Here is a 26,384-nt window from a genome sequence, read left to right as displayed (position 1 = left end):
AAAAGGATATATAGCTGAACCAATAATCATTTTCAGATATGTTGCCATACCTCTAAAGTGATGACGCCACGGAAATGTCTCTCTTCTTGTTTTTTGGTGTATCCAAGCTGCAGAGAAACACTTAAAGATTTGATACCAGCAAAAATTATTTGCCAAAAACAATGACATGTAACACTCCAACAACGTATATGAGGTTCACCAGCAAGATCATGGGGTGCAATGACATGAACTTAAATCTCGCTCCCCATATGAATGCATTACTTGAGTTACACTCCGATTTGCGCCAAGGCAAATAGGGCTTGGGTGCCGTCAGATGTAAACTGGGTGCACACACTTGGCTAAATCAGGTGTGGCTTGGTGCAGCTCAGATGTGATTCCCTATCTTGGAGGATTAAGCATCTTTTACTAGTTTCTAAATTTATATTTCGTCTTCTGATAGTTCCAGGTCCAAACAGAAGAAGGGACACTTCTTATATGTGTGGTTATAAACACATAAAATGTTAAACTCTGATTCTCCAGATAATTAGTGTTGTGACTTATATTTTCTAATTATCTCCAGTACTATCCTCTTTCTTTTCTTATCCATGCTCATCGTCTCATTTTATTTAGTATGCCTCTTTAGCTTACTGTTTCTTGTTCAATGATTCATAATATTTCTGTACTTGTGTCATAGGATAGGGCATCCATGTTGAGATGGATCAGCAAGTACTTCGACGGATTTCGTTATGGACTTATATACTTTGCAAATATTTCTTTATTAAGCTATTTCTCTAATTAACTTAAACAATATACATGCATGTGCATATGTGTGCTGCACGCCTGCACCCACATTTAAGTGCCTTTTAAGAATGTCTAACCCACACACCCAATACACTCATGCTCATCGGTTAACTCCTACTATGGAATGCGTATAGGATTCATATTAATCCACTTCATCCGCATAAAAGGTGATACAAAAGACACTTTCCTTAGCAATTTAAGTTGTAAAAATGATGTACCTAAGAACATTGATATTATGATGGTGTTACTAACCTTTCCGGTTTTCTCATTTAAAACAAACCATCTCCTACTCCATCCATTAGTTTTTGCACTTTTCTTCAACAAGAATCCTGTAGCAAAGAACAGTAGTTATAGATGCAACTTTTAGAGGGAGGATGTAATATCGGTATGTCAAGTACTTCCTATAGATAAACCCCAAGGGTTCACATTATTGAAATTTCGTAAAAATAAGATATCAATTGCCATTGTAGTATTTCTAGTTTCTGTAGTCCAATCATTGGTCTTGAAAATTTCTTCTATAACTTGAGGTAGTATTGCCTTAGTTTCATATATGTAGTAACAGGGAAAGCAAAGATGATATCAAAAGCCTGAGTCAAACCAAACATAAAACTCTCATTTAAACATTAATGAGGCTGAAAATATATCCATCACATGCTCCAAAGTAACTTCACAAAATGTGTCATGAGCTCTAATAGTGAGAGATTATCTTTAGAAGAATAAAGGCTTGTTGGTCTCAGATCACAAAAAATTGACTGCATAGAAGAATTTCAACAAAAAACCAAATCATGAAACAACTATTTTTCTTGTCTCAATTGATTTAATAGATGAGTTAAAAAAATACAAATTAGAGTTTATACTAAAGTCAAACTACTGTAGATATTACACAATTACCAAAGTTTAAGATAACAATTATCCATATACAAAATAAGAAAAAAAGCTGAGAAAAATGTCAAAAAAAACCTGCCGTTATCTCCCCTTCAGGTCCTGCAGTCTTTAAGGCCGGCCCCTCTTGTACATCCTTGCCTTGTTTTGTATCCTTCATCAACTTTAAGGTCCACCCAGATTCTTTCCTTCCTGTTTGAGGACTACTTGCCTAAATAGTACAAAAAAATAGAATAAGTTGATATGTGACTGAAAGCTCTAAAAATTCCTTGGGCTAATTTCTAATGAACTATAAAATGTAACACTTATTTAATCTTCCAGTTAGCATAAACTGATGTACCCTATTTAGCAAGGATTGCTCGGCATCAACAGTCTTCTTGGAAGATTTTGTTTTAATCTCTTCCTCCCGTCTCTGCCTATCCATCCTGGCATGAGTGATACGAGAATATATTGTCAAGTGAAGAAAACATGTAGAATTTTTGTCCTCAACAAGTATCAAAAAAGTAAATAATTGGCAACCACCAAACTTTAGCATTTTTTTGTAGATAAAGTGTGAAGTTATGAAGAGAAAGAATGCATAGTAACTGGCATTCTCTTTACAAAATTAATAATGGTGATTTTGGCAGTAACATCGATTAGAAAGATGTTGGTCTTTGAATAATGAAATTTTAGAAGAGAAAACCTTGGAAACCCGAAACAATTCAAAAGATATCATTGATCATTGAATAACAAATCCAATGGAAAATAAAATAGAAGGATAGAGAGCCCTATTATAGCCAATCCTCTAGGGTTCAGAGATCAATAACAATTGCCAACCATACAACCTTCCACAAGGTTCAGTATCGTTTATTCCACAAATACTATTTCTGGAAAATAACACATTCTAGTTTAAAATAGAGGAAGTATGATGTAAAGTGTGACTATGCACCAGGGCTGAAAGTAACTTCAGCTTCCCGTGCAGGAAGTCACTTACAAACATGACCAACTCTCTCTACATGTTTCAAGACATAAAACACTAGTTGATAAGTCGCACAAGATGTCACATTGGCAGGGGATGAACTCTCAGGTACATTCACAGCAAGTTCAGACGCGACATCATGAAGTCACCTTCAATGTTGCGACCAAGTATTTCAAGAAACCAGGTGAGTTCAGAAGCAACTTGGAAGTCACCTATGAGTACCAGGAGGTTTATATACCATTTCTAGGTCCTTTTGTTAATTACCTCAAACAATACACATATACCCTTGTACTTGATACCAAACACCATAGCTTCAGGTTTTTCATTGTTTTGTACGAAAAATTCATCAATTTAGTGGGCTTATCGGTGGTCTCACCCACCCGTGTTTTTTCCTTGATATGGGATTCCATATAAATCTTGGTCTGTCTCTCTCTCTCTCTCTATTCGTTTGGTTCATTATTTGTTGAATGCCTTGTTTTATTGATGAAAATGATGTTTAATATACATTGTTGGACGTCAAGCGAAGTCTATCCCCGATATTAGGTCGGTTCAATTTTGTGAACATTGGTTGATATTCCCTTGTTTGTTTTCCCCTATTTTTATCTAAGCTACTGGGCATTGTTGGTTCTGTTGAAATATGTGATACACACCACAGCTATGCTTCACGACCAAAATCTGGCATCCACAGTGTGTATGCGACCTGGGTTGCCCAAGTAGTTGTGGTACTTTTTTCACGTGGGTTTGCATGCGAGGTTCACTTGGTCGTGGCTTGGATGTGTACGGGCGACCTACCCCGCAACGCCACGAGTTAGGTCGTGTAAGGCTTTGTTTTCACCACTAAAGCGATATTTTGCTAGGGTTTTAGCTAGATTTTGAGGCTTTCTTCCCTAGGCGAATTTTCACTGAATTCAAGGAAACTTTAGGAGGTTTTACCTTAGGATTGTAGGATCTTTGCTTAAAAATAAACTCCATTGTATGGTTCCTCCATTTTGATCATCAATATCCAAGCTTTGTCTCTCCCCTGTGGATGTACACTACCTCACAATAGTGGAACCACGTTAAATCTTGGTGTTCTTTGTGTTTATTTGCATTTACATTCATTGGGTATCGATTTAGATTGCATTTATTACTTGTTGGTACATTTAAACACATTTGGGATCCATATAGTCCATGTCCATGTAGACGTTGGGTGGCAATCTTCACATATTGAAATTCATTCGGGACTCTTGTGCATTGGTTTGTGGAAATTATCCCCAACGGGTTCTTTGTCAACATACAGTATGATAGATATTCAAGATCATGGACTGAAGCCATGATAGGTTCATTATGCCCCAACACTATGAGCTGGAGGCTTACCCAAACTAGGGTATATGTGGCAACCTTGTACCTGGAATGCAATATGAAACATTTGTTACAGGTAGTTAACTTATAAAGCTTTCAGACAATTATGTGGATGACCTTTAATCTTTTAAAACTTGAATCAGGAAGTGACAAAGAAAAAAGAAGATTAAAGAAAAAGTTAGTGATGTCCATACCTTCTCTGCACCAGACGAATGAAGTGTTGGGGTGGGACAAACACCCGCTCCATGTCAACAAGTGCAGCCACCATGATCCTAGCTTCGTTCTTGAACCCCTCTAGAGCAGCGGTAGCTAAAGCCACAACCTAGTTAACCAACAGAGCAACATAATTGATCAAATTAAAGCACACAAGCAAAAATATGCAGATGTTCACTTGAGAGATTGTATTATTTTGCAGGTACTAAACAACTATACCTCTCTCTTGAATAGAGGATATCTTCCTAGACTATGTGTAGCATTTGCTGATGATGAAACTATATCCACAAGCACACGATGAACCTGCAATTATCAAATTTAATTATAGTGTAGAATATGTATATATACAAAAGAAAAAGGCAATAGAATTTTTGGCTCTGGTGGAAGTGTGTAGGGATGGAGATCATCCTCACAAAATCCTCCTTCTTTGTACTATCAACATCTAAAGGTAATCCTTTCTCAAAAACTCTTGATAGACCACTATAACTAAGTGCTTGAATAACACTCGAGCACTTTGCATCTGTCACCACTGTTGCAACCAATCTCGCTTAATCCAGGTGGAACTGATAAGTGGGTTTGGAATATGGATGCAAACGGGAGCTTCACTGTGAAAAACTTGAGAGAAATGTTGGATAGAAGGTTGCTAGATACACACGAAGGGGTTGGAACTACCCATTGGTGTTCTTTAGTTCCAAAAAAAGTCAATGTTTTCATATGGAGGTTGTGTAGGGGAGGGATTCTAGTAAAGGAAATGCTTTATGAAAGGGTTTTTTTGACTTAGACTCTAGACTCTGTCCTAAATGCAACAGTGAGGTTGAAACTCTTAATCATTGCTTTCTGGAGTGCTCGATCAGTGTGCAGGTGTGGGAATCTTTTTGCTTGGTGAGGCGGAAATATCCAGTCTAGAAGATCGATTGAGTGAGGAACTAATTTCGGGCAATGATAGCAATGGGGGTGCATCCTCATTAGCTTCGGTGATGGAAGCAATCAGTTGGTCTACTCTTTGCATCTTATGGAGGAAGAGAAATTCACTGGACTTTGGAAGAGATGCTCGGATCAACATTCAGAAGCTATTTTTCGAAATTCAGTCAACCTCCTTTCTTTGGATCTCGAACAGGGTTAAGAGCAACAAACCTTCTTTGGTGGATTGGTTGTGTGGATCTAATTGGTAGTCTCAATGTCCGTCTAACTCGTGTTTTGGTCCTATGCTTTTGTTTTGTATCGTTTCCTCTTTCTGGTTTCTATGTTTTTGCAATGGTTTGATTGTTCTTTCTTAGCATTCTGCCCCTTGCAGAATGTGGGTCTCTCCGGTGTATTGTTTTGGGTTTTTCCCAGTTCTTAATATTATTGCCTTTCAAAAAAAAAAATTCGGATTTTAGGTTACCTTTTTTCATCAAGTTCCATGTTATTTTATTTGAGGGTACCTACCAGTCCACTTGTGTTTTTAAAGAAGCAAACCTTCTATTTTCAATATTTTAAGATTTGAACTGCGTTTACCGTTCCACGTTTTGCATGACATGGTAAAGGACAAAAAATCACCATTCCCATTTGGTGCGACATGGGACAGGACCTGGGTGGGACAACATGTAACAAAAAAGGCTTTTTCTGTTCCACCAAAATAAGTGGAACAGATGGGACAAGGATGAGAGAACTAAAAAATACCAATCTACCCTAACATGGTATTTGGTTTAATGGTCACTATCGTCCATCGCCGCCGCCACCACCACTGTCAACAATCATAGACCACCTTCACTACCACCACTTCCACCTCTTCCATAACTACCACCTCCACCTACATATCCACCACTTTCAGCAACCACCATTGCCTACCAAAACCATCGCCATAACCACCAACACCACCATCGGCTACCTACCACAGTTCATTACCACCTCTACCTCCTCCACAACCACCACGACGATCTCCACATCCTCCACAACCACCATCGACCACCACTGCTGCTATCTCCACCACTATCACCACCACCGACCACCTCCACCTCCGCCACAATCACCATCAAGAGCCTCTTTTCCACCCACCATATAAAATCATTGAACAACATTTAGGAGCAACTTGTCCAATCCAGTCCTACGTGCCAAACACTAGACAAATAACTTGTCATATCTAGTCCTATCCAGTCCGGTCATGTTTTCTTGTCATCTCCTGATTACTCCTGTCCTGTCCGGTCTGTGTACCAAATGCAACCTTAGCTTTGAGCGTTTTCTATTTTGAAACTTATTGTATAAAATGGATTTGTTTATTTGGTTTTCTAAACTCATTACATGTGTTGTGCTTATCTATTTTAATAGGTAATTGATTTTCATAAGTGGTGGTTAGCTTATCTATTTTTTATTCTAAATTCCATCTCCACTTTTCTATTATATTCATTCATTAACGTTCATTTTCCGTGCTAAAAGTTTTATCTCAGGTTTTATGCATATGGATAATTGATCAGAAGAACACCATCAACAAAAGAATAATTTATTAGGATCGTCAATTGTACATATAACCTTTTGATAGATCTTTTAAGATAAGATTGTTTATGAGTTAATTTATGTTATCTGTAAATTTCTGTTTTGATATGCAGTCCTATTGGTACATTCATTCTCCACTCCCATGAAATATTACGTAGCGTAATACTTCTTGCATCCCGAAAAAAGAGTCTGCAGGTGACCTTTTTGTGTCAACAGACTACTTCAGACCAAGTTGGACAAGATACCCAAAAGGGTTTTTCGGGCGGAGTTGGAAGTTGCACCTATCATGGATAAATTGAGAGAAAGAAGATAGTGGTGGGTTTGAACATGTTCGTGGGAGATAAAGGACGACTCTGGTGAAGAGGGTAGAAAACATGATGGCGGGGGGTTAGGAGGGGCAAGTCGAGGAGGACGTGGGATGAGTAACTACGAATAGACGTGGTGGCCTTAGACATTTCTGAGGATACTATCTGTGATATAAGGGGTTGTGTAGTTTTTCATACCTTGGATATGTTCCATTCTGCTTACTTCTATTTCTTTTGTGTTTTGCATGCTTTTGACTGTCTTGGTTACTTTTTTCAAAAGTGATCCTTTTTTCCTTACTAGGCTCGAGCTCTTCGCTTCAACTTCTTTTATTTTCTTGTTCATTTCTTCAAATTCATTCAACATTTTGGCAAGCTTTCTGAAACTTAGATCAACTTTTTTGCATGTCAGGGTCTTCAAGGAAACACTCATCATACTCTTTGGGGGTAGAGAATCTATGTACATCGCAACCCCCCTAAACCCTACTTCCGATTAGGAGATATTGGGTTCGAAAAGGTTTGGTTTAACAAGTATATATACACAAAAGTGAAAGAAGTGGAATCACGGGGAAATCAGATGCCACTACATCTAGATATCTTAATTAGGCATAACATGCAAAACAAGGCAATCCCACAAGATACATGAAATCATAGTGTTAAGGGTCCGGTTAGTGTGCAAGATGGGACAATAGAAATAGTCCCATGTTTGGCATGCCATGGAACAAGAACAAGGTTGGACAAAAACTCATATGACTATCTTAAGCTCTTAAATCTAAAGCCCCTTTCATCATTCTATCCAAAAATCCCAATCAAGCATCCATCATTCCTCCCCCTTCCAATTCTACGAACGAAAATCGAGTTCTTCGTTGTTCCTCTAGAGAAACTCACCAATAACTTGATTTCTCAATTCATCGTTCCTCTAATTCTCGCTCACCGACTTCGTGTTCCTCTAAATCTCGATTGAATATGACTTTGAGTTCTTGATTGTGCAAACTCAATTTATGACTTCAAGTTTATATCTGACTTTGAGTTCTTGATTGTGTAAACTTGAGTTTGACTTCGAGTTCTTGACTTAGGTCCGACTTATAATTTCCGACATTGCGATTAACTCAATCAGAGTTATTCGTGCTTAATCTTTGGTTTTTCTGGGTTTTACTTGGGTTATGAACAATATGTTGTTATTATGAACTTGGGATTAAGAACAATATGCTCTTATTAAGAATGTGCACTGCACCATTGCAAATGCACCAATGATGTTATGATTGCCATTATTGTTGATGTGGTTTTGAAGTGTTTTAAATGTAATATTTGTTTTTGACTACTGCTTGTTATTGCAAATTATGTATATATGGTTATAAATATAACATAAAAAACTTCTAATACCTTTTACAAACAAAATTATTTAAATATTTGGTTGGTTTATGTCATTTTAAGGTATGATCCGGTCATTTTTTACAGTTTCGTTGTGTCTCGTCCAGCTTATCAGACAGCAGTCCCGTCTTGTTCTGTCGTACCAAACGCAAGATAGACAATTAGACCAATCATGTCCCATCCGGTTTTGCACCAAACACTACCAAACAACAATCACATTGGTAGCTTGTAGCAACAACTAAGCAATTTTTAGAAGCACTTCAAATTTATGTTGAATTGTTCCCTTAGGTGTTCACAACAATATTGCTATAGATATTCATATATATATATATATATTGCAAGGATATATTCCAATGTCCGATGGAATCAGCTTGCCAAGTACCTGTTGTGCACTCTTGCTTCCATTTCAACTCCTTCGGTTAGTTATGACTCTCTTGCCTCAATACCTGCTAATATTTCCTATATTTGGCCAAGCCTATTTTGCTTCCTCCATGGACATTCCTTTTGAAGACATAATGAAATACATAGTTCTACCTTTTTGCACCTTAAGGAGACCCTTTTTCTTGTTTTCTTTTCGTTTTAGGTATGTGTCTTTAATTCTATTTTAATTCTTTACCAGCATATGCACACACAAGCTTATGTTTGTTTCATTTTGCTTTCTTTCTCCTTTTTTTCTGATGTGAAAGATGTTCTAGCAAAACAATAAATGCACGGTAACTATGAACAACGGCTGTTGGCCTCAATAAAGCATAGTATTGTCATAAAAGGTTGTGTTTGTTACATGGGAAGGGACAAGAATGGACATGACAAAAAGATTTTTCCCACATTTGGCACAACAAATGTTCGAGACATGACAAGGTGTGACAGCATTGACATTTTCTTGTCCCACAGAAGAAGTTGGGATTAAGTGGGACAAAATAGACAGAAGTGGGACTATTTTTCCAAAAGATAATTTTGTCCTTCGTCAAAATATCTTTTTGAACTTGTATGTTCTTATGTTGTTGAAAGAGATGGTAAAAATATGATATATATATATATATATACTTATAAATGTTTTTAATAAAATCATTTAACACTTTACTTGTTCTATCATGTCCTACGTCTTAAAAAATACTACACAAATAGCTAGTCTTGTCCAATCAGTCAAGTTCCTTCATGTCCAGTCCATGTATCAAATGCAGCCTAAACAAGCTACAGCCAACCATAACAGCGGACAATATAACGTGATGATTACAATCAACTAGTTTCAACATTTTCATGTTGCCATATTTAGTTAGCCATTAAATTTTGCAAACATCAGAAATTGCAAAAAGGTTTTATCACCATTGGTGTCAAAAGGAAAACTGATAGGAGTATGTGCTTTGATTGAGACACAAACAACATATGACTTGAGCAGCACGTGAGCATGCATATCGATTTCAAGAGATAGATTTAAGTCAAATGTGGTTTGTTTCTCAATCAATTCCAGCAAGAGACAGCTTAAGACGAAAAGTATCATCTATATCTCATTAATGTGCAACAAATTTGAAAATACAGATATGACAGAAGTCAAAAGTTCCATGCAACGTAAGGCAAGATGTAGAACAGCAGAATAAAAAACAAGATGCCCTGCCAATAAAGATGAAGGGAAGAAAAGGAAACAAAAACAGTGTGCATTTACCTCATCAGCGCAAAGGAGTGATGGTTCTTTAGCAAGTTCTAATACACCTTTTATTAAAGAGCGGAGCCCTTTTTCTGGAGAGATAAGATAAGGTTGGTAACCATCTGCTTCTACCACAATCTGGTACACAATTCCAGTCATGACGGAGTGACATGAAGAATTTTGAGTGAACTAAATCCAATGAAGTTAAACATACCCTCTTAACGTTATTTATGTCGAAATGTCTATCTAGTGGAATCTGCTTGATCCTATTAGGAAAGTTCCCCTCGAAACTTGCAACTACTTTCCAGCCACTACCCTGAAAAAGTTAGCATCTAATAGCATCAGCAAACTTGATACAAAATTGAAGTTGTAATATAACCAACACCAAGTGTGGTATGATACTATGATACCCTTGTTCTTCCATAGATAAGTGGATATTTAGTGATCAGAGCCAACGACAAAAGTAAAGTCACCAAACAAGTAAAATAAATTATGTTTGGTGAAGTGAGGGTACATTCTCTGGACCAATAAGTCTAGAGTCCTGGAACCAAAAGGGGTTTTAGTGATCAGGAGAGATTGAAATTAAAATTCCCATAGAAAACTGAAGTACATCACATTTAAACTGTTACCCGACCAGTTATCTGTCATAGAAAGGTCACAATATTTAATATGCATGGTAAAATGATTTCAGGAGCTAATAGAGCACATTATATTTAACAGGCAGACCACTTTAAACAACATTTCATTTGCTTTCCTCAACCTTACCACCAGTGTTAAATAAAAACTACCTGTCTACCCCAACTCTATAACAAAATGGCATACAAGCATTGAGTGCTACAAGAAGCCAAAAGAATGAAAAACACTTGGTTGCATCAACTCGAAATGAATGCTAAACCTCAAACCAAAACAAGTTCACATGAAGCAAAACTAATCTAGGATGATGAAGAAAGCCAAGGAATAGGAAATGTGCACTCAATATTTGGTTTAGTAAAACAAAGTGAGCAAGTGTTATAGGATTAAGAATCCTCAATGGCTTAGAGACTATATAGAACTGGGGCTGAAACAAAGTGTTTTTTATTAACATTGAATGGTAAATACTAAATAACCTATCACATCATGATTTATTGGTAATATGAAGCTAGCCAAATGAAAACAAAATCATAAATGAACAAAATAAAGGACACATAAAAGAAACAGAAAAAAGTAGAGTGTGAGGAATTAATGTGTACACAACAAATAATAATTTGTCAAAAGATAAAGCACGATTACACTTAATGGTGAAGACTTGTGTGCATGTATGAATCGACCAAAAAATTTACTGACACTACTACATCCACTTTGCAACGTACATAATTCTCTGTATATCTTGCCATATCTTTCTCTCAATGCCTCATGCGTACACGTCTCCATGACTAAGTGGTGCTTTGGGAAAAAAAAAAGTCTCTATTCTACTGCCATGTAGAACAAGCAAGCAAGAATTTGGAATTTCTTTACTTTAAAAAAAAAAGAATTTGGAATTTCTTTGTTGGTTCTAGATTGAGATACCATCAACATTTACAATCTCTGTATTTCAAGGGAAGTATCAAATTTTATTTTTTTGTTAGTCATCTTATTATTTATTAACTAGATGACTGAACTCTTGAATAGTAATATATACGAAATTAACAAGTGGCAATAAACTTGCATCAGATCATGTCCTCCTGGCATGGAAACCTTTCTGCAGTTGATGCACTGCAGATAATAAAAATCAAAGCTACCAAAACTCCTAATGTTATGTTATTCACACTATGCATGTATAACTCCTAGTTCTTTCATTCTTTTCCCCGAGTTCTCACCTCCCCAGTTATAATATGTTGAAGAAACTTGTCCTCAAATTCACGGCAAAGCTCCAAAGCCAAGGCCCTTGTACCTTCAGAACTACTGACCATTGATTCTCCAAGCCTTACCAACTCATCCTGCACACTTTGAGACTTACCTTGAAGCCTGCACAAGTTTTAGAAATTGAAATACATCAGCAATTTTTCTTTTCCTTAGAAAGGCGATCAACATTTAGTTCAAGTCTCATTAACATGTTCACTCTTCACTAAAAGAGATATGTATTGTGAAAGGAGGGCTATCCATACAAACAGATTGAAAACCAACACAAGTAAGAAGTTAAAGTTCTTTCTACCTCAAATTAACATCAGATTGCATTCAGTTGCCATTTGGGGGGTACATACGGTCAAAAGACATGTTTTCTTTTTAGAAGGGTGTCCCAGGCATAATTGAGGCAAATTTTGATTGCAAGAAATCAGCCCTGAAAAACTCGGTGGCCATAATTGTTGTGTACGTCTGGACTCGAAGCCTGGGCAGGATCCTCAGGACCTCAATCACTACGCCACAACCCTTGTGGTTAAATAAATAAATCAATAAGGAAAACACAATGTGGTTGATCTTTTTCGTGAATGGAGTAGAAATTACCGACAAATGTTTAGCACCTTGACTATTATAATTTAACTAAAGGTCACCGCAATGTTTCATGATAACAACACAAGAAAGTATCAACTTAGTGGATATATACACATAGGAAACACATGAATGGTTTCTATAGACAAACTTTGCAGGAAAACTGTAGTGTTTAGATTCTACAAAAAGAATTAAAATACAAATAGCTAAATGATCAATCTTACCCTGATAGAAGACTTGGAAGCCTGATCTTCATTCGCCTACGGATTTGATCAGCAAGGGTTGCTAACAAGGCTAATCTACCAAGCTTACTCTGAGGAGCACCTGTCAATATAGATTTTAAACTTTCACTTTCAGCTTGCCATGAATTTTCTAATGAGTTATCAGATCCCGATTTTGCTGAAGCGATGGAAACTGATTGACCAATTAGAGCAACCCACGGGATATCAATTGTACTTTGTGGTCCTTGACCCAAGAGAAGTGCTTGAGTGGCAGCAAGAACTTTTGGATCTGATGACACTTGATCTATTTTACTGATGACGCCAATAGTTCTTGTAGCTACAGTAGGGCAAAATCATATTTACAACTCAAGATTTTAATAATTGTAAAAAGAATAACTAAAACAAAAATAGAAAGTACTAAGCTAGTATATGACAAAAAATGTTATCAAAATCAAGGGACACAGATCCCACATTCTCTATCATATTCCTTTGCAATTCTGAGGGCTCTAGCAGAGGAAATTTCCGGTGCCTGAGAAGCTGGTATAACAACAAGAAGAATTGCATCATTGTGTTGAGCATATTCCCTCTGCAAGAACATTAGGTTATAAGATCCCTATCCATGAAGCAACAACAAGCCTTTCATCCCAATCAATCAGGGTTACAAAAAATAACTGTGATCTTCATAGGATACAGAGCAAAAATGACACCAAAATAATCAAAATGAGAGCAACTCACCAACGAATCATCAAGATTTCCTTTATCCACTCCAGGCAAATCAACCAATTTGAAAGGAGGAGCTATAAAAATATAAAACTAAAAATTAGCGAAGGATAGAAAGGAGAAATTAATGAAAACCAAAGCAAATGTCAGCATGTAAACATATAAAGCTAAGAAAAGGGAGGGGAGTAGTTAATAACATGGAGTTTGTAACAACCCATTTTCAGGCCTAGATGTTATTATGATAAAGAACCGTAAGTGTGTTTAGTGAATAAGAAGTTCAATCGATAGAGTCCGGTATTTATAGAACCTTTACCGTAAGTGCATTATAAGAATTCTACACTTGCAGTTAGTATCGAGTCCAAAGGAAATAATACACAGCTTACTTTATAACAAAACGATATAAAACGGTGCAATTAATTTCCTAACTGGTTAACAAATATGCATCAACTTTCAAATCTAAAGTTGAAGTGTTATGACACATTCATATTTGATAAAATATCTCCTAAATAAACCATTGGATGTTATAAGTTGGAGTTTATTTGATGAAACCAAACAATAACTATTCAGAACTGTAAATACATTGCATTACGTATAAATTACATTGTTATAGTTATATGTAAATATGTGGTTACAAGAAAATGAAGCAAACTCAGTTGCAAGGAGAATAGGAGAAACAGAGAGTACAGCCTTTTAGACACCAGGAAGATCAAACTCAGTTGCATTCAGTTTTCCAAACTTAATTTTACAAGATCTTGCTTTCAATGTGATACACATTATGTATTTATTTTATAAAGCATAAGTTAGAGATCTCCAATGCAAGGTTCTTACAAGCAAAAAGTGTAACATCTCCTTTGAGTTCTTGTACAAGAACCTTGGTTCTTACCTTGAACTTGGTGTGAAGTGACTTTTTTGTTTTTTTATTATTATATATTTTACTTACTTTATAATTATTATTGATGTTGAAAAAATACATGGAACCCACAAAATGGGTTCTTATAAGAAGTTAGGAACTACCATTGTGAAGTTTTATATAGGTTCTTAATTTGGTGAGGTGGAAATGATGTGACAAACAAAAGTACAAAAAGTGGGTTCTTATAAGAATCTCCATTGGAAATGCTCTTATGGCTTATGATTCATGCTTAGGTTTTATGTATTAATAATCTTACATCATGAATTTATATGCAAGAAAGTAAGCATAATGGAGATATATGCAAGAAAGTAAACTTAATGATATGTTAGTTACTAAATGAATTACACATTTATGGATTTCAAGTTAGTAAATGCTAGGAAAACATATCATCTCTTGAGCATGAAAAACATGATATAGTAAACACATATTCATGGTTGCATAAGGGTTACTTCATTCTTGAAAGGATGTTGGCTACGTGATTATCATAAATGGAAGTAAAGAATTAGGCATCATGGGATTACGTGAATTATTGAGATCCTTGATAGGTGTTCCTGAACATTTGACGAGCTGCTTCAGAACCACCTACCGGCAAGTGAAATGATTATCGAGAGGACAAGTTATTATAGCTTGTGGACAACATATGGAATCGAGAGCTGAGGGGGGTGAAACTAAGTGACCATCACTTGACGTGGCCTCCTCCCAAACACCTCATCACCTCCCACTAACACCCCGTTTTTGTTTTTAGCTCTTGTATTTTACAGCCTCTTGTTTTTTGTTTTATTAATATTTAACAACTCGTATGTTCTGGTTATTCAGTTCAGACGGGCTGTTACAGCCATCATATCATAATCAAAGAATCTCCTTTATTTGTATCAAATACAGTATTGCTCAACTTCGTAAGTTATCCTAGGTGAAGAAGTGAATATGATACTGATTCAACCTCGAGACTGCAATTAGTTCCTTCATCAACTTTACAAACTCCTATGTTAGTGTAAAACTTAATATTTTGATGTTGAAATTTTATTGTTATTGAATATATGTTTCTTAAGTTATACATATATATATATATTTTTTTTTTTGTGTGTGTGCGCGCGCATATGTATATACATATAGGATCAGATTCAAAAGAGAGGACTATCAATTTACGAGAAGGCAAGAACCAATGTAAACCATATAATCTACTGAAAATTACCATAAATAAAAAATGAAAAATAATTTTAAAGATTAAAATAATTATATTTTAAATTAGGATGATTACTAATTTAAATCTATTTTTTTATTTTAATTAATTATTAAAAAAATTCAATCACTATTTTTTAGATACAGTTTTTATAATAGTTTTTTCACAATTTTCTTCAAATATCACATATGATAAAAACAATCAATCCATTATCTTTTTCACTATTTTTTCTCTATTTTTTGGATCCACGTTTTGAATTATGATTAGTTACGTTTAACATATGATCCACTATGTGAATTTTTGTATATATCACATGTGATAATATACATTTGAGTATAATTACGTATCATCACATGTGACAATATGCGTGTAAGTAAGAGTGATGTATTATAGCATGTGGTACTATTTACATCAGAATAAGATCTATAAATGTAAATGTAAATTATCACATATGATTAACAAAAACATCTAAATTATGATGACATATGATTGATATGACCATCGAACAAATTATCATATGCGATAAAAACCTATAATCAAATTGTTACAGATTTATCGTCGTGATGAAATCGTTTTATCAGGGATTATTAGAAATCTGCTTGGAAAACAAACTCAATCCTGATTTATTAGAATTGTTCCCATGGTTACAGATAATTCTATATACAAAATTAAATAATATCTTTTATAATTCTATTTAATAATGTTTTATATAATCCATTTATTAAATAAGATATATGTAGCTTAAGTTCCTTCTCGCAAATTCATTTGCTTCTTGAAGGATCCTCCCCCTATATATATAATTCTATCTATTTTATGAACCACTATTTTTCATCTACTGTACCACCAATTTACCATCGTAATAACCACTATATCAAATCACGATCTTCGCCACTATTTTAGATTTTGACTAAGATAATTTTTTAGAATATTACATACATATATATGTGTGTGTAATCGGACCCAGAAAATTTGAGGAGCAAGTGCACAAATTGATTAATAAAATAGAACTAATCATAAAAAGCATGGTTTAATTAAAAATGGTATAACAAGTGGTTTTTTATAACATCCAAGTGGAATAGTTTGTGATAATTAAAAAAATAAAAAAGGGCCAAAGGAATTCACTAACCACATCCACTAGAGATGCCAATACTTGACTAGCATAAAAGATAATGCCCCAAAATTCAGTTTCTGCAATTGATCTCTCAATGCACTCTCCGCATGGCTTATTTGAAAATTCACTCGTAGTCGATTGTTCAAAAATATACTAGAATCGGAAGGAATGCTAATTCTCGAAAATGCTCTTAATGGTATAAAATTGTGTTGTGATGTGCAACCCCATATTCTTTGGTCATCTTCTGCAGCATGTTGAGAATCCTACATGGTTATAGATGTAAATGACAACACCTCTTGCTTCAGCCAAAACACGTTTTTATCTTAGGTACCTTCTCACCAATATCTCCTAATGTGAGACACACAATGTGTTGCAGCTTCTCACCAGAACACTTCATTGATCATTTTCACATTTAGTTGGGCATCCTTCACATGCTCTCATGCATCAATTGATGTCAGGAAAAAGAACATTCCCCGAGAAGACAACTTACTAAAGTTGATTAAGCATCGGCCTCTCATGTTTGTCCAAAACTAGGATATAATAGTACATTGGTATTTCTTCCGATGCGGCCTAAAGGAATCCACAAACTGTTGAGAATCCCCTAGTAAATCATTCATCAAAGTTATACAAATGTTGTGATAACTTGAAGCAGGCATACCCCTTCGATAGTCTCCAATTGCATTGATTACATCTTGGACATTCTCATTGCGTACGGCATTAAAGGGTAACCCAACCTAATATGCCTAAATCAGAAAAAAGATTCCAAGCGCTCATTTACAACTTCTCCTTGATTGGGTCATTCTATCGAACGTTATTAGTTTTATTTTTCCATAATCAGGCTTCAATATGGTATCAAGAGGACCAGGGGTATTGCTAGCAACTTTTCTTTTCTTAGTGCATGATGACTGTCCAGCTCCACATTGTTATAATCTTCATCATCAATAATTTGTATGTCATCTTCTTCAACAGGGTCATTTGTATGTCTCTAAAGAATTTTCAACTTCCTTTTTCTTTGTTATCTTTTTCATTCATCACCGCAAGAACTCTCAATATAATCCTTGTATTCATTTTAGGACAACCGTGTACTTTGTCCTCCTGTTGAGTAAGATGTTGCTTCAATCTAGTGATCCATCCGCGTGCCTTCTTACCACATTTTGTGCATCAAATATTAGCCTTTTTAGTGGGATCTTTCTGCACTTCCCGTTCCCATGCCATATCTCCCTTGATGCACTTGTGTACATGCGTTAACTGTAGTAGTAATGATCGGAGTAGTGGACACTTTCAGAGATCACCTTGCATGCTTGTTAGGATGACACTTCTTTCATGTAGCAATAATGGTTCACATGAATGAGTTAAATATGTATTGTCCTAATCTTATGCTTTATAAATTGTTAGTACTAAAAAATTAGAATCTATTGGTGTAAGTACTTGGCAAACTTTTATATAGGTTTTAGTTTAAAAGGTTCTACTTTTGACCCTAGTCATCAAACAAACTTATCTATATGTATTCAAACAAAAGGTTGTACAAGTCGAGATCATATATTTAGGAAGGAGACACCTTATATGCATCATACGTAAGCTAGTAGGCATTTAATATTGCCAAATGGAAGCACAAAAAGTGTAAGTATGTCAGGTCACGTTGGTTTCTATTGGAGCTCAAATACTAAGATCAGTGTATATGACTTTGCTTCTATTATGTTCAATATTAACCATTAACAAAACTACATAGAGTACTAAAGTATAAAGCATTAGAAAAAAGGAACCTAAGTTTTCTATAAGCTTATATGGTTTATGACTTTCTGGTTGATGAAGAAAGACGACAAGGAAGCCTGAAAAAAGGAGGTAAATGAAGAAAGAAAGTCTAATGAAGCAAGTACAAAGAATAGACGATCAAAGCCCATTTAATCTTTAATGTTCACTTTATTTAATGGGCCACCAAATACAAGTCGATTATTGAAGCCCCAATAATCCAAATCGAAACCCGACTAAAACCACTAAAAAGCGCAAAAATTGTATATTTCATAAAGCAATTTCATATACAAAAAGCAGTGCAATGCGGAAATTCGTGACCCTCTGAGTGGTAACACGATGCCATTAAATGAAAATTTTGTAGTAGGCAAAACTGATATAACAACACTATACCGCCATTAGTGCCATGATTAGCTGTTTAGATCGCAAGAAACTTGAGGGTAGAGAGATCCATAGGAAGTTTCATAACATAACTTAATTCAAGTTATCACACAATATCAAAGACCAATAAGTACCATTTCCAGTTTTATCTTATGCTTCTATTTCATGTTGCACCTCTTTTCTTATATCCATCTTACTTCTTCTCCTTCTCTTTCTTTTAAAAAATCTCTTAATTTCGACTTCCAGATTCCTTGTTCACAGAACTGTACCAGACAGCAACCAATGTTGCAAAAATTTCCTCGGATATTATATTACTGTAAGGAACAAAGACTATGCTCATAATTCCCCATAAATCGAGCAAAATTGTGGGTATCCATCACATACCAAGTTTACATATTCAAATACCAACCTTTCAACTTCTATATATGAACAGACCGACTACAAGGGATCGTGTCTTAGGAGTCATTTCATTTACTTCAAGACACTAAAGGTCATACAATGCAATGTAAAATCTAATTATGTTCAAGGAACCACAATACCATAAATATTGTTAGATGCATGATAATTCTAGGGAGTATCCTCAAAAAAAGGAACCTTTGCTCTCCACTTTATTTTCCCATTGAGGCTATAAGATCTCTATAAGAGTGTCATCATCTACCAACCATAGGAAGTTTTTCTTATAAACCAAACCAAATGAACTTGGTATATCCCACTCAAAAGTAGGGTCTGGGTGGTGGGATGTATGAAGACTCTACCCTAAAGGGTAGAGCCGTTGTTTATGTGAAGACCCTCGTGCAAAAGTGTAAGCAAAAAGGATAGAAGAACCAAGGTTAGTTAACAGTAAACAGCATAGAAAGAAAAAATAGGCACATAGTAATATATAAAAGAAAAGAAATAGCAAGGAAGGTTGTTTTTTATGCCTCCATGAAATTGACAAGGTATAATTCAAAGCAAGGCAAGTGTTAGAAAGATTGCTATTTTTAGAAATAATGCATCCAGACTCACCTGTACTCGTTTTAAGTTTCAAATATATTTCATCACGACTCTTGCTTGACATTTTACTAAGTTTATCCTGTAAAGAATGCCGAAGAGCACCTATTATTATACAAAAGAAGGGCAAACACAATCAATATCATTAGAACATCAATCCACAAATTTGAAGGAACATTTAATATGCATAAGATTCCTTTGGTATGAATAACCAATGGACTTAAGTATCATATGAGGACTCACTTGCAGACACAGGCTGAGATTTACTATCAATTTGCAATATAATTGATTTGCTGCTTAAGTTACCATCCCTCTTTAAGTCTATGCATATAGGTGCACGAGTTGCACCACCTTCACCAGTAGGCTGCACAAGGAAAGGCCAAATATAAGGAATTCAAACTACCTCTTTCTAAATCCTCAAATGAAAAATAGAAAATGCCATTCGCTGCGTACACCAGTCAGCGGCTGTTCTGTATCTCTAGATTGCTCATATATTATGATGTGGGTGTAAACCATACTGTTTACAAAAATACATATACTGTAAGTTACTACTGAGACCCTAATGAAAAGTAAAAAAATGAATCTCTTACCAGAGCAGGATGTCCAATCAAACTGTTCAATACTGATGATTTACCTGCACTCTGAGCAAGTTGTAGTCCATGATTAGAAACTTGTACCATGCTCCAACTGAAGGAACGAGTCTGATGATAACGAGGCCAAAAAATAAAAGACAAAAACAACACAAAAGCAAAACTGATAAGCCAGCACTGAGGTTCACTTATGTGAGGAGGAACCACAAATAGGCTACTTTGGTAATTCGTGGTGGGTATGAAGGCTATTTTGGGGAAAACAGAGTTTTCAGTTTGTTTGGGATTTTGTTACGCACTAGAGTGTAAGGGAGAGGGAGAGAATATAAACAATTGTTACGTGCCAGGTGAATGGGCATCTTGATTATAACCAATTTTGTAGCGTGAACCGGTGGAGACCCTGCTTCTCGAATTGCTGGATTCGATTCTGTAATTCCTTCTGTTCGTTTCCTACTACAGTCAATTGAAAGCTTCCGACTACAAACTGTGTTCCAATTGATTTCCTTAGTGTATCAAAAACACTTCCTGAACCATGAAGCCTGAAATTTTCCCCTACCTCTTTTGGTGAAGCACAAGTATGATTTTAAAAGAGTTCAGTGAGAAAAGGTACAGGAAGTAGAGCCATGAACCGTCATTTGGCAACTATACAAGACTTGATGCTGATTTACTGGAAGATCTATGTTGAATTTGCTTTGTTATCAATTTTCTGTTTGTAAAAAGTTTAGGTAAGATAACACCAGAACTTGGTATTCGGGTAAACAAGCAATGGTTTTCGGAAAAGAAAGAAAACAGATCTAGCGAGCATGACAATGTGATGAAGTTCCAAAACATTTCCTCCAACTCTTAGATGAAGGTCGAAAGGTCATGGCTTAGCAATGGCATGCAGTACCAATATTCAGCAATCATTGTCAAAACAGATGCATGAAATTGTGGTGGCAGTAGTTGTATTTTGTAACAAGAAGCGAAAAAAAGTGAAAGAAAACACTAGCACGTCATGGTGACAATATCATAGAAAGATACCAAGGGTGCACACTATACAATGAGAATCAGCAATGAATACCTCGAAGGGATGAGAGAAAGAATACCATATATTTCCTGTCTAAATTATCCTACTAGTTTACATCTTCTTATAGGGAAGAACATACACAAAAATAGGAAATTTAGCAATGAATACTTTGAAGGGATGACAGAAACAATACGATATATTTCCTGTTCAGATTTTCCTACTAGTTTACATCCTCTTGTAGGGAAGAACATATGCAAAAACAGGAAATTTCTAACTAATTACAATCCTCGTTTTCTTACTTCACTGATTTACACTATTTTCCAAATCAGTCGACAATCAATTTCAAATTACAACATTCTCACCAGTCACCCCTACCCCCTCAAGCTAGTTTGTAGATATCTTCCATTGCCAACTTGACAGTCAATTAATGAAATCGCTTCTTTGCTAATCCTTTAGTGAGTATATCCACAACTTGTTCTACCATAGAAATGTATAGCATGCTTATCAATTCCATCTCAGTCTTTCTTTGATGAAATGTTCATCTACCTCCAAATGTTTTGTTTTGTCATGAAGATCTGGACTGTGAGCAACTGAAATTGTTGTCTTCTTGTCACAATGAAGGGTTTGAAATCTTTGATTCCTCCAATAACCTCTCGGTACACAATACGTCACACATTCCATCTGAAACTAATCTGAACTTTGCTTCAACATTGGTTCTAGCAATAACACTTTGTTGCTTGCTCTGCCAAGTCACTAAGTTTTCTCCAATAAATGTGCAATAACTACAAAGATGATCTTCCATTTACATAATCCTCCTGCTCAGTCAGCATCAGTGTAAACTTTTAACATGCATGTCCTTTCATTTCTTGCACAACAGTCACCTTTTATAGCCCCATTTACATACCTCAAAATTCTATTTGCAGCTTCAAAATGCTCGTCCAACTGAATCATCAATTGGCTTACAACACGAATTGCAAATGGTATTATGGACAATGCGAAATAAGTAAATTAGTTTTTTTAAAAGTATTGGCTTGGGAGATACATAGATTAGTATTCAAACTTGGCTTGTTAAAGATTTTTGTAAGGCTTTACTGGGGTTTCAACTACCTTACATCCAAGCAGCCATGTTTCACCAAATAAATCAAGTACATATTTACATTGATTAACAAATATTCCCTCTAGTGATTAAGAAAATGTCACTCTGAGGAGATACTTAGAGTCTAGATCTTTGATTTCAAATATCTTTGCAAGTTTGGTTTCTAAATTTCCAATCTGTTCAATGTCATCTCCTGTTTGAATAATTGCTTCCACATATAAATCAAAATGGATTTTCTTCCATTAGTGGAGTGGAGTGGAGTGTTAGTAAAGCACGGGGTGATCTGGCTACCTTTTAGCATAACCCAGACCTTCAACTGTCTTCCCATAGAGTTCAAACCAAGTTCTAGGAGAACGTTTCAGGCCACACATAGACTTTCTTACCGTCAATATTTCCTTCAAAACCATCTGATAGATTCATAGACTTCTTCATCGGAGAAAAGCATACGTAATTTTCAATCAAAGTTCACAAATATATAGTTAGACTCAATAGAGTTTATTCTTGCCACAGGGGTAAATGTCTCTTGATAATTTATCCCATTGGTTTGTGTGAAACATCTGGCCACAAGTCTTGAATTATACCTCTTAATGCTATCATCAATATTCCATTTACCTTACAACCCACACCTTTCTTACCATCCGGCAGATCTACAATCTCCCAAGTACCATTTTTGTTAAAAGAATTCATCTCTTCTCGCTAATTTCCAATTTGAGTCATCTAGGGCTTCCTTATTATTTCTAGGCATAATCAGATTTGAAATCCTGGAGACATAAGCTTTATGATTTTGGGATGTTTTGGCAACTAATTATTTAGCAATGGATGATGAATACATGTTCTTGTCTCTTTTCTAATATCTATTAGAACATCAAGACCAGAAACAAAAAGTGTACTCTGGTTGCTAGGCAATACAGTTGAAATGGGGTTACCTTGAGTTTCCAAAATCTCATTGCTTGAAATTTCTGAATGAATTAGTGTTCAAATGTCAGATATATCATCCTCTTCCCTACCTTTTTTGTCCCTCACTTCATATAAGCATGACGCTCATAGTTTAGTTTACTTTTTCTTCCTCTACTTGTGAAATATATATAGTAGGACAACTTTCTTGATGTATTTCCTATGTAAGTGGATTGAAGACTTCCAAGATTGTGTTAGGGCATAGGATCAATAGAAGGTCTAAAAAAATTCTTCCTTCTATGTTTCCCATGAAGATAATCTCCTGAAAAATAGGGTCTTGTCTCTAGATAGGTTACATCCAAACTTATGAAATATATTTTTATATTGTATTATAACATCTATATCCCTTGTGATTTAAGGATAACCAACAATAACATAATATTTCAGCTCTAAGACCTAGTTTTTTACCTGAGCTGACTAGGAATGTGATAAAAAAACAACGGATCCAAAAATCTTAACCAGTAAATCAAAATAATTTAGAGGCTGAAACAGATTTCTAAGAAATGTTTAAAGGGTGTTATATATTCCAAGATACTTGAGTAAATAGATTCATCTCCCTGTATGATTTCACCATGTTACAAGTTTATTTCAAACATTTGAGATTGTTTACCTATTATCAAACATCAGATTACATTATCCCAATTGTTTGGCCATTGGGTAATACATCTAGTTGGAGCTAATATTCTCCTCCACGGATTTCATGAGCAATGCTATCACCATGTCATTTTCAACATCCCAGACAGCCAGACTGCATGTAGAGGATCTGTAATGTCTGACTCCTATGTGTCAGCCGTACAATACCCATCTTTCCTTGTCCCCATGGGTACATGCATACTAATGCAATTAAGGCTAAAATGGAGAAGGGTATTTTAGTATAATCTCTTTTGTAGTTAGTTAATTGGTTGTTCGGTTGTTAGAAGGTTTTAGTTGGGTAATTCTCTTTGTTGCAAGTATAAATAGCTGATGTATTCAATATATTGTTATATAAGAAAATTCATTCCTCACTCGTTTCTCTCAACTGTAATACATACAGATTGACATCGACACAAGTCATTCAGCTTGATTGGTAATTTGATGGATTTTAGGGTGAGATGGCTCGTAGATAAAGGTCAATGTAAGTGTATTGGTTGGGGAGTGATTTATGACATAATAATGATCTAAAAAGTAGATTTTACTTGAGAAAAAACTCAGCTTTGACAAGATACGGGAATGGGAGCAAAGTTGCAGAGTGACAGATACAATACTGTATATTTTTGTCTATATTTTCCCATTGGTTTGCAATCTTCTATATCCATGAAATGGAAAGCTTATAACCAGTTACAACTCTAATTTTCTCATTTTACCGATTTAGATTGTTATCCAAATCAATTGACAACTAATGCCTGATTATAAACAGAATTTCGGGGAGAAGGAAACTACATACAATCATAGATTTACATCCTCAACATCGTTGAAAAGAGAAACCTGGAAATAGATCTATTGTGCCTAAATCTAAGGGCCATAAACATCCACACACTTTTAGCACTTTCCGTTCTCTTCCTGTCCCATGCAAAACGTACAAAAACTACCTATTCACTTTTAATGTTTAATAAATCCATCATCAAACTAGATGTGCATCAATAACTGAAGCTTCAGGACAAGTCTGTTATATGACCGCACTGGATCAAGTTCCTTCGTCTCCAATGAAAACCTTATTGTACAAGTTGACCACTACGTGATTCATGAGACACTACTCTTATGAACGTTTAATACCCACTCATGACCCATCTCACATAGTAGATTCATACTTGATTCCCTTGATAAAGACAAGTGTGTAGCAGTGTCAAAGTTATTAGTCCGCCTTAACATAAACTTTAAATCATATCAATCTTTGTCGCCACAGACTCAAAGAGATAATAGCCTCATGAACAGAAATACTTGAACACGGCTTCTATATGGTTTCTCAAACTACACCAATTTCAAACAGCACAGATGCATGGCAATAGAAAACAAGGTATTCCCATCTAAAGAGAAGATCCTAGAACTTTCCGGTTGAAGCTTAAAATCGTAAAAAAAGGGTACAAATTTATACTGTAACAACATATTAGGGGTCAGGCAGCAGGTACTATTACTAATTTTGTAGTAATAAATAATTTTGAAGAACCAATATGCTAAACACTAAATACAACTCCAATCCACTGATACGAAGTCATTCCCCATTACATTAAGAAGATGCACTAAAATTAGGGATCGCAACACAATCAGATCAAGAGATTCATCCTCTAAATCAAACAAGTTATCCAATTCAATCAAATAATTACACATCAAACGAACTTACAGTATTGCCAAGAGCAACAACGTTTAGAAATGTGGAACGGCGTTTTGACGATGACGATGAGTTTTCATCAATATCTTCGTCGTTAAGCACAGCCGTAGCCTGCCGCATAGAATCCGAAAGTTGAACCAATTCTTCGATCGCTTCCATTTTTGATCTGGCAACTCAAAAAGGCTAAAAATGGGAAGAGATTGAAGCCAAGCAAAACACAGATCGAGTAATGCCTGAAGATAAACACACAGAATCTAAAGGAGCTGTGAAGGAAACAAAAAACTGAAGATCAAATGAAAAGAAAATCCCTACAAACTTTGATGAAAAGGATGATGGATAAAGTGAGAGATGATGAAATCTTGAGCGTTTCTCCAGGAAACAAGGATTAAGATTTGAAAAACAATATCAAAATTGTTTGAACTGGATAGTGGAGGAGTTGCCTGCACTTTTGGAGTAATATTATTTGTATGTTAACGCTCGGATCACTTCATGAAAAAGTCAAAAATATATGGTTATATATTCTGAAACGGTTATTGTCATTATGGTTTCAATTTATGAACTGAGGTCCAACTCAATCGGCTCTAAAACCCTCCAAATGATTTTGTATCTTAACTCTTTCTTAACCATTTAACGTCTTAAATTTATTGTAAACAATTACCTAACAATTACATTTCGTTCTGCACTATATCATGAGAACATTTTGTATCTTAACTCTTTCTTAACCATTTAACGCCTTAAATTTATTGTAAACAATTACCTAACAATTAC

General features: G+C 35.4%; 1 protein-coding gene across 1 annotated transcript in view; it reads right to left on the bottom strand.

Moving 5' to 3' along the window:
* LOC112517207 (dynamin-2A-like) overlaps positions 1–26,025 on the bottom strand; it is a 47,848-nt gene extending 21,823 nt beyond the window's left edge. The window contains exons 1-16 of the mRNA XM_025124568.1: positions 25,629–26,025; positions 20,259–20,309; positions 19,912–20,032; positions 19,684–19,773; positions 13,363–13,424; positions 13,099–13,213; positions 12,631–12,964; positions 11,797–11,944; positions 10,176–10,277; positions 9,980–10,099; positions 4,394–4,477; positions 4,156–4,283; positions 2,003–2,087; positions 1,741–1,873; positions 1,033–1,109; positions 51–107 (exon numbers count right to left, since the gene is read on the bottom strand). Of these exons, the coding sequence (XP_024980336.1) occupies positions 51–107; positions 1,033–1,109; positions 1,741–1,873; positions 2,003–2,087; positions 4,156–4,283; positions 4,394–4,477; positions 9,980–10,099; positions 10,176–10,277; positions 11,797–11,944; positions 12,631–12,964; positions 13,099–13,213; positions 13,363–13,424; positions 19,684–19,773; positions 19,912–20,032; positions 20,259–20,309; positions 25,629–25,775 (1,854 nt within the window). The 5' untranslated portion in view covers positions 25,776–26,025. The remainder of the gene's footprint in view (positions 1–50; positions 108–1,032; positions 1,110–1,740; positions 1,874–2,002; positions 2,088–4,155; positions 4,284–4,393; positions 4,478–9,979; positions 10,100–10,175; positions 10,278–11,796; positions 11,945–12,630; positions 12,965–13,098; positions 13,214–13,362; positions 13,425–19,683; positions 19,774–19,911; positions 20,033–20,258; positions 20,310–25,628) is intronic.
* Between the last annotated feature and the right edge of the window lie 359 nt (positions 26,026–26,384).

The sequence above is a fragment of the Cynara cardunculus genome (genome assembly GCF_001531365.2).
Source record: "Cynara cardunculus var. scolymus isolate 2C chromosome LG 8, CcrdV1, whole genome shotgun sequence".
NCBI classification, from domain to species: domain Eukaryota; kingdom Viridiplantae; phylum Streptophyta; class Magnoliopsida; order Asterales; family Asteraceae; genus Cynara; species Cynara cardunculus.
This window is presented reverse-complemented; position numbering and strand designations above follow the sequence as displayed.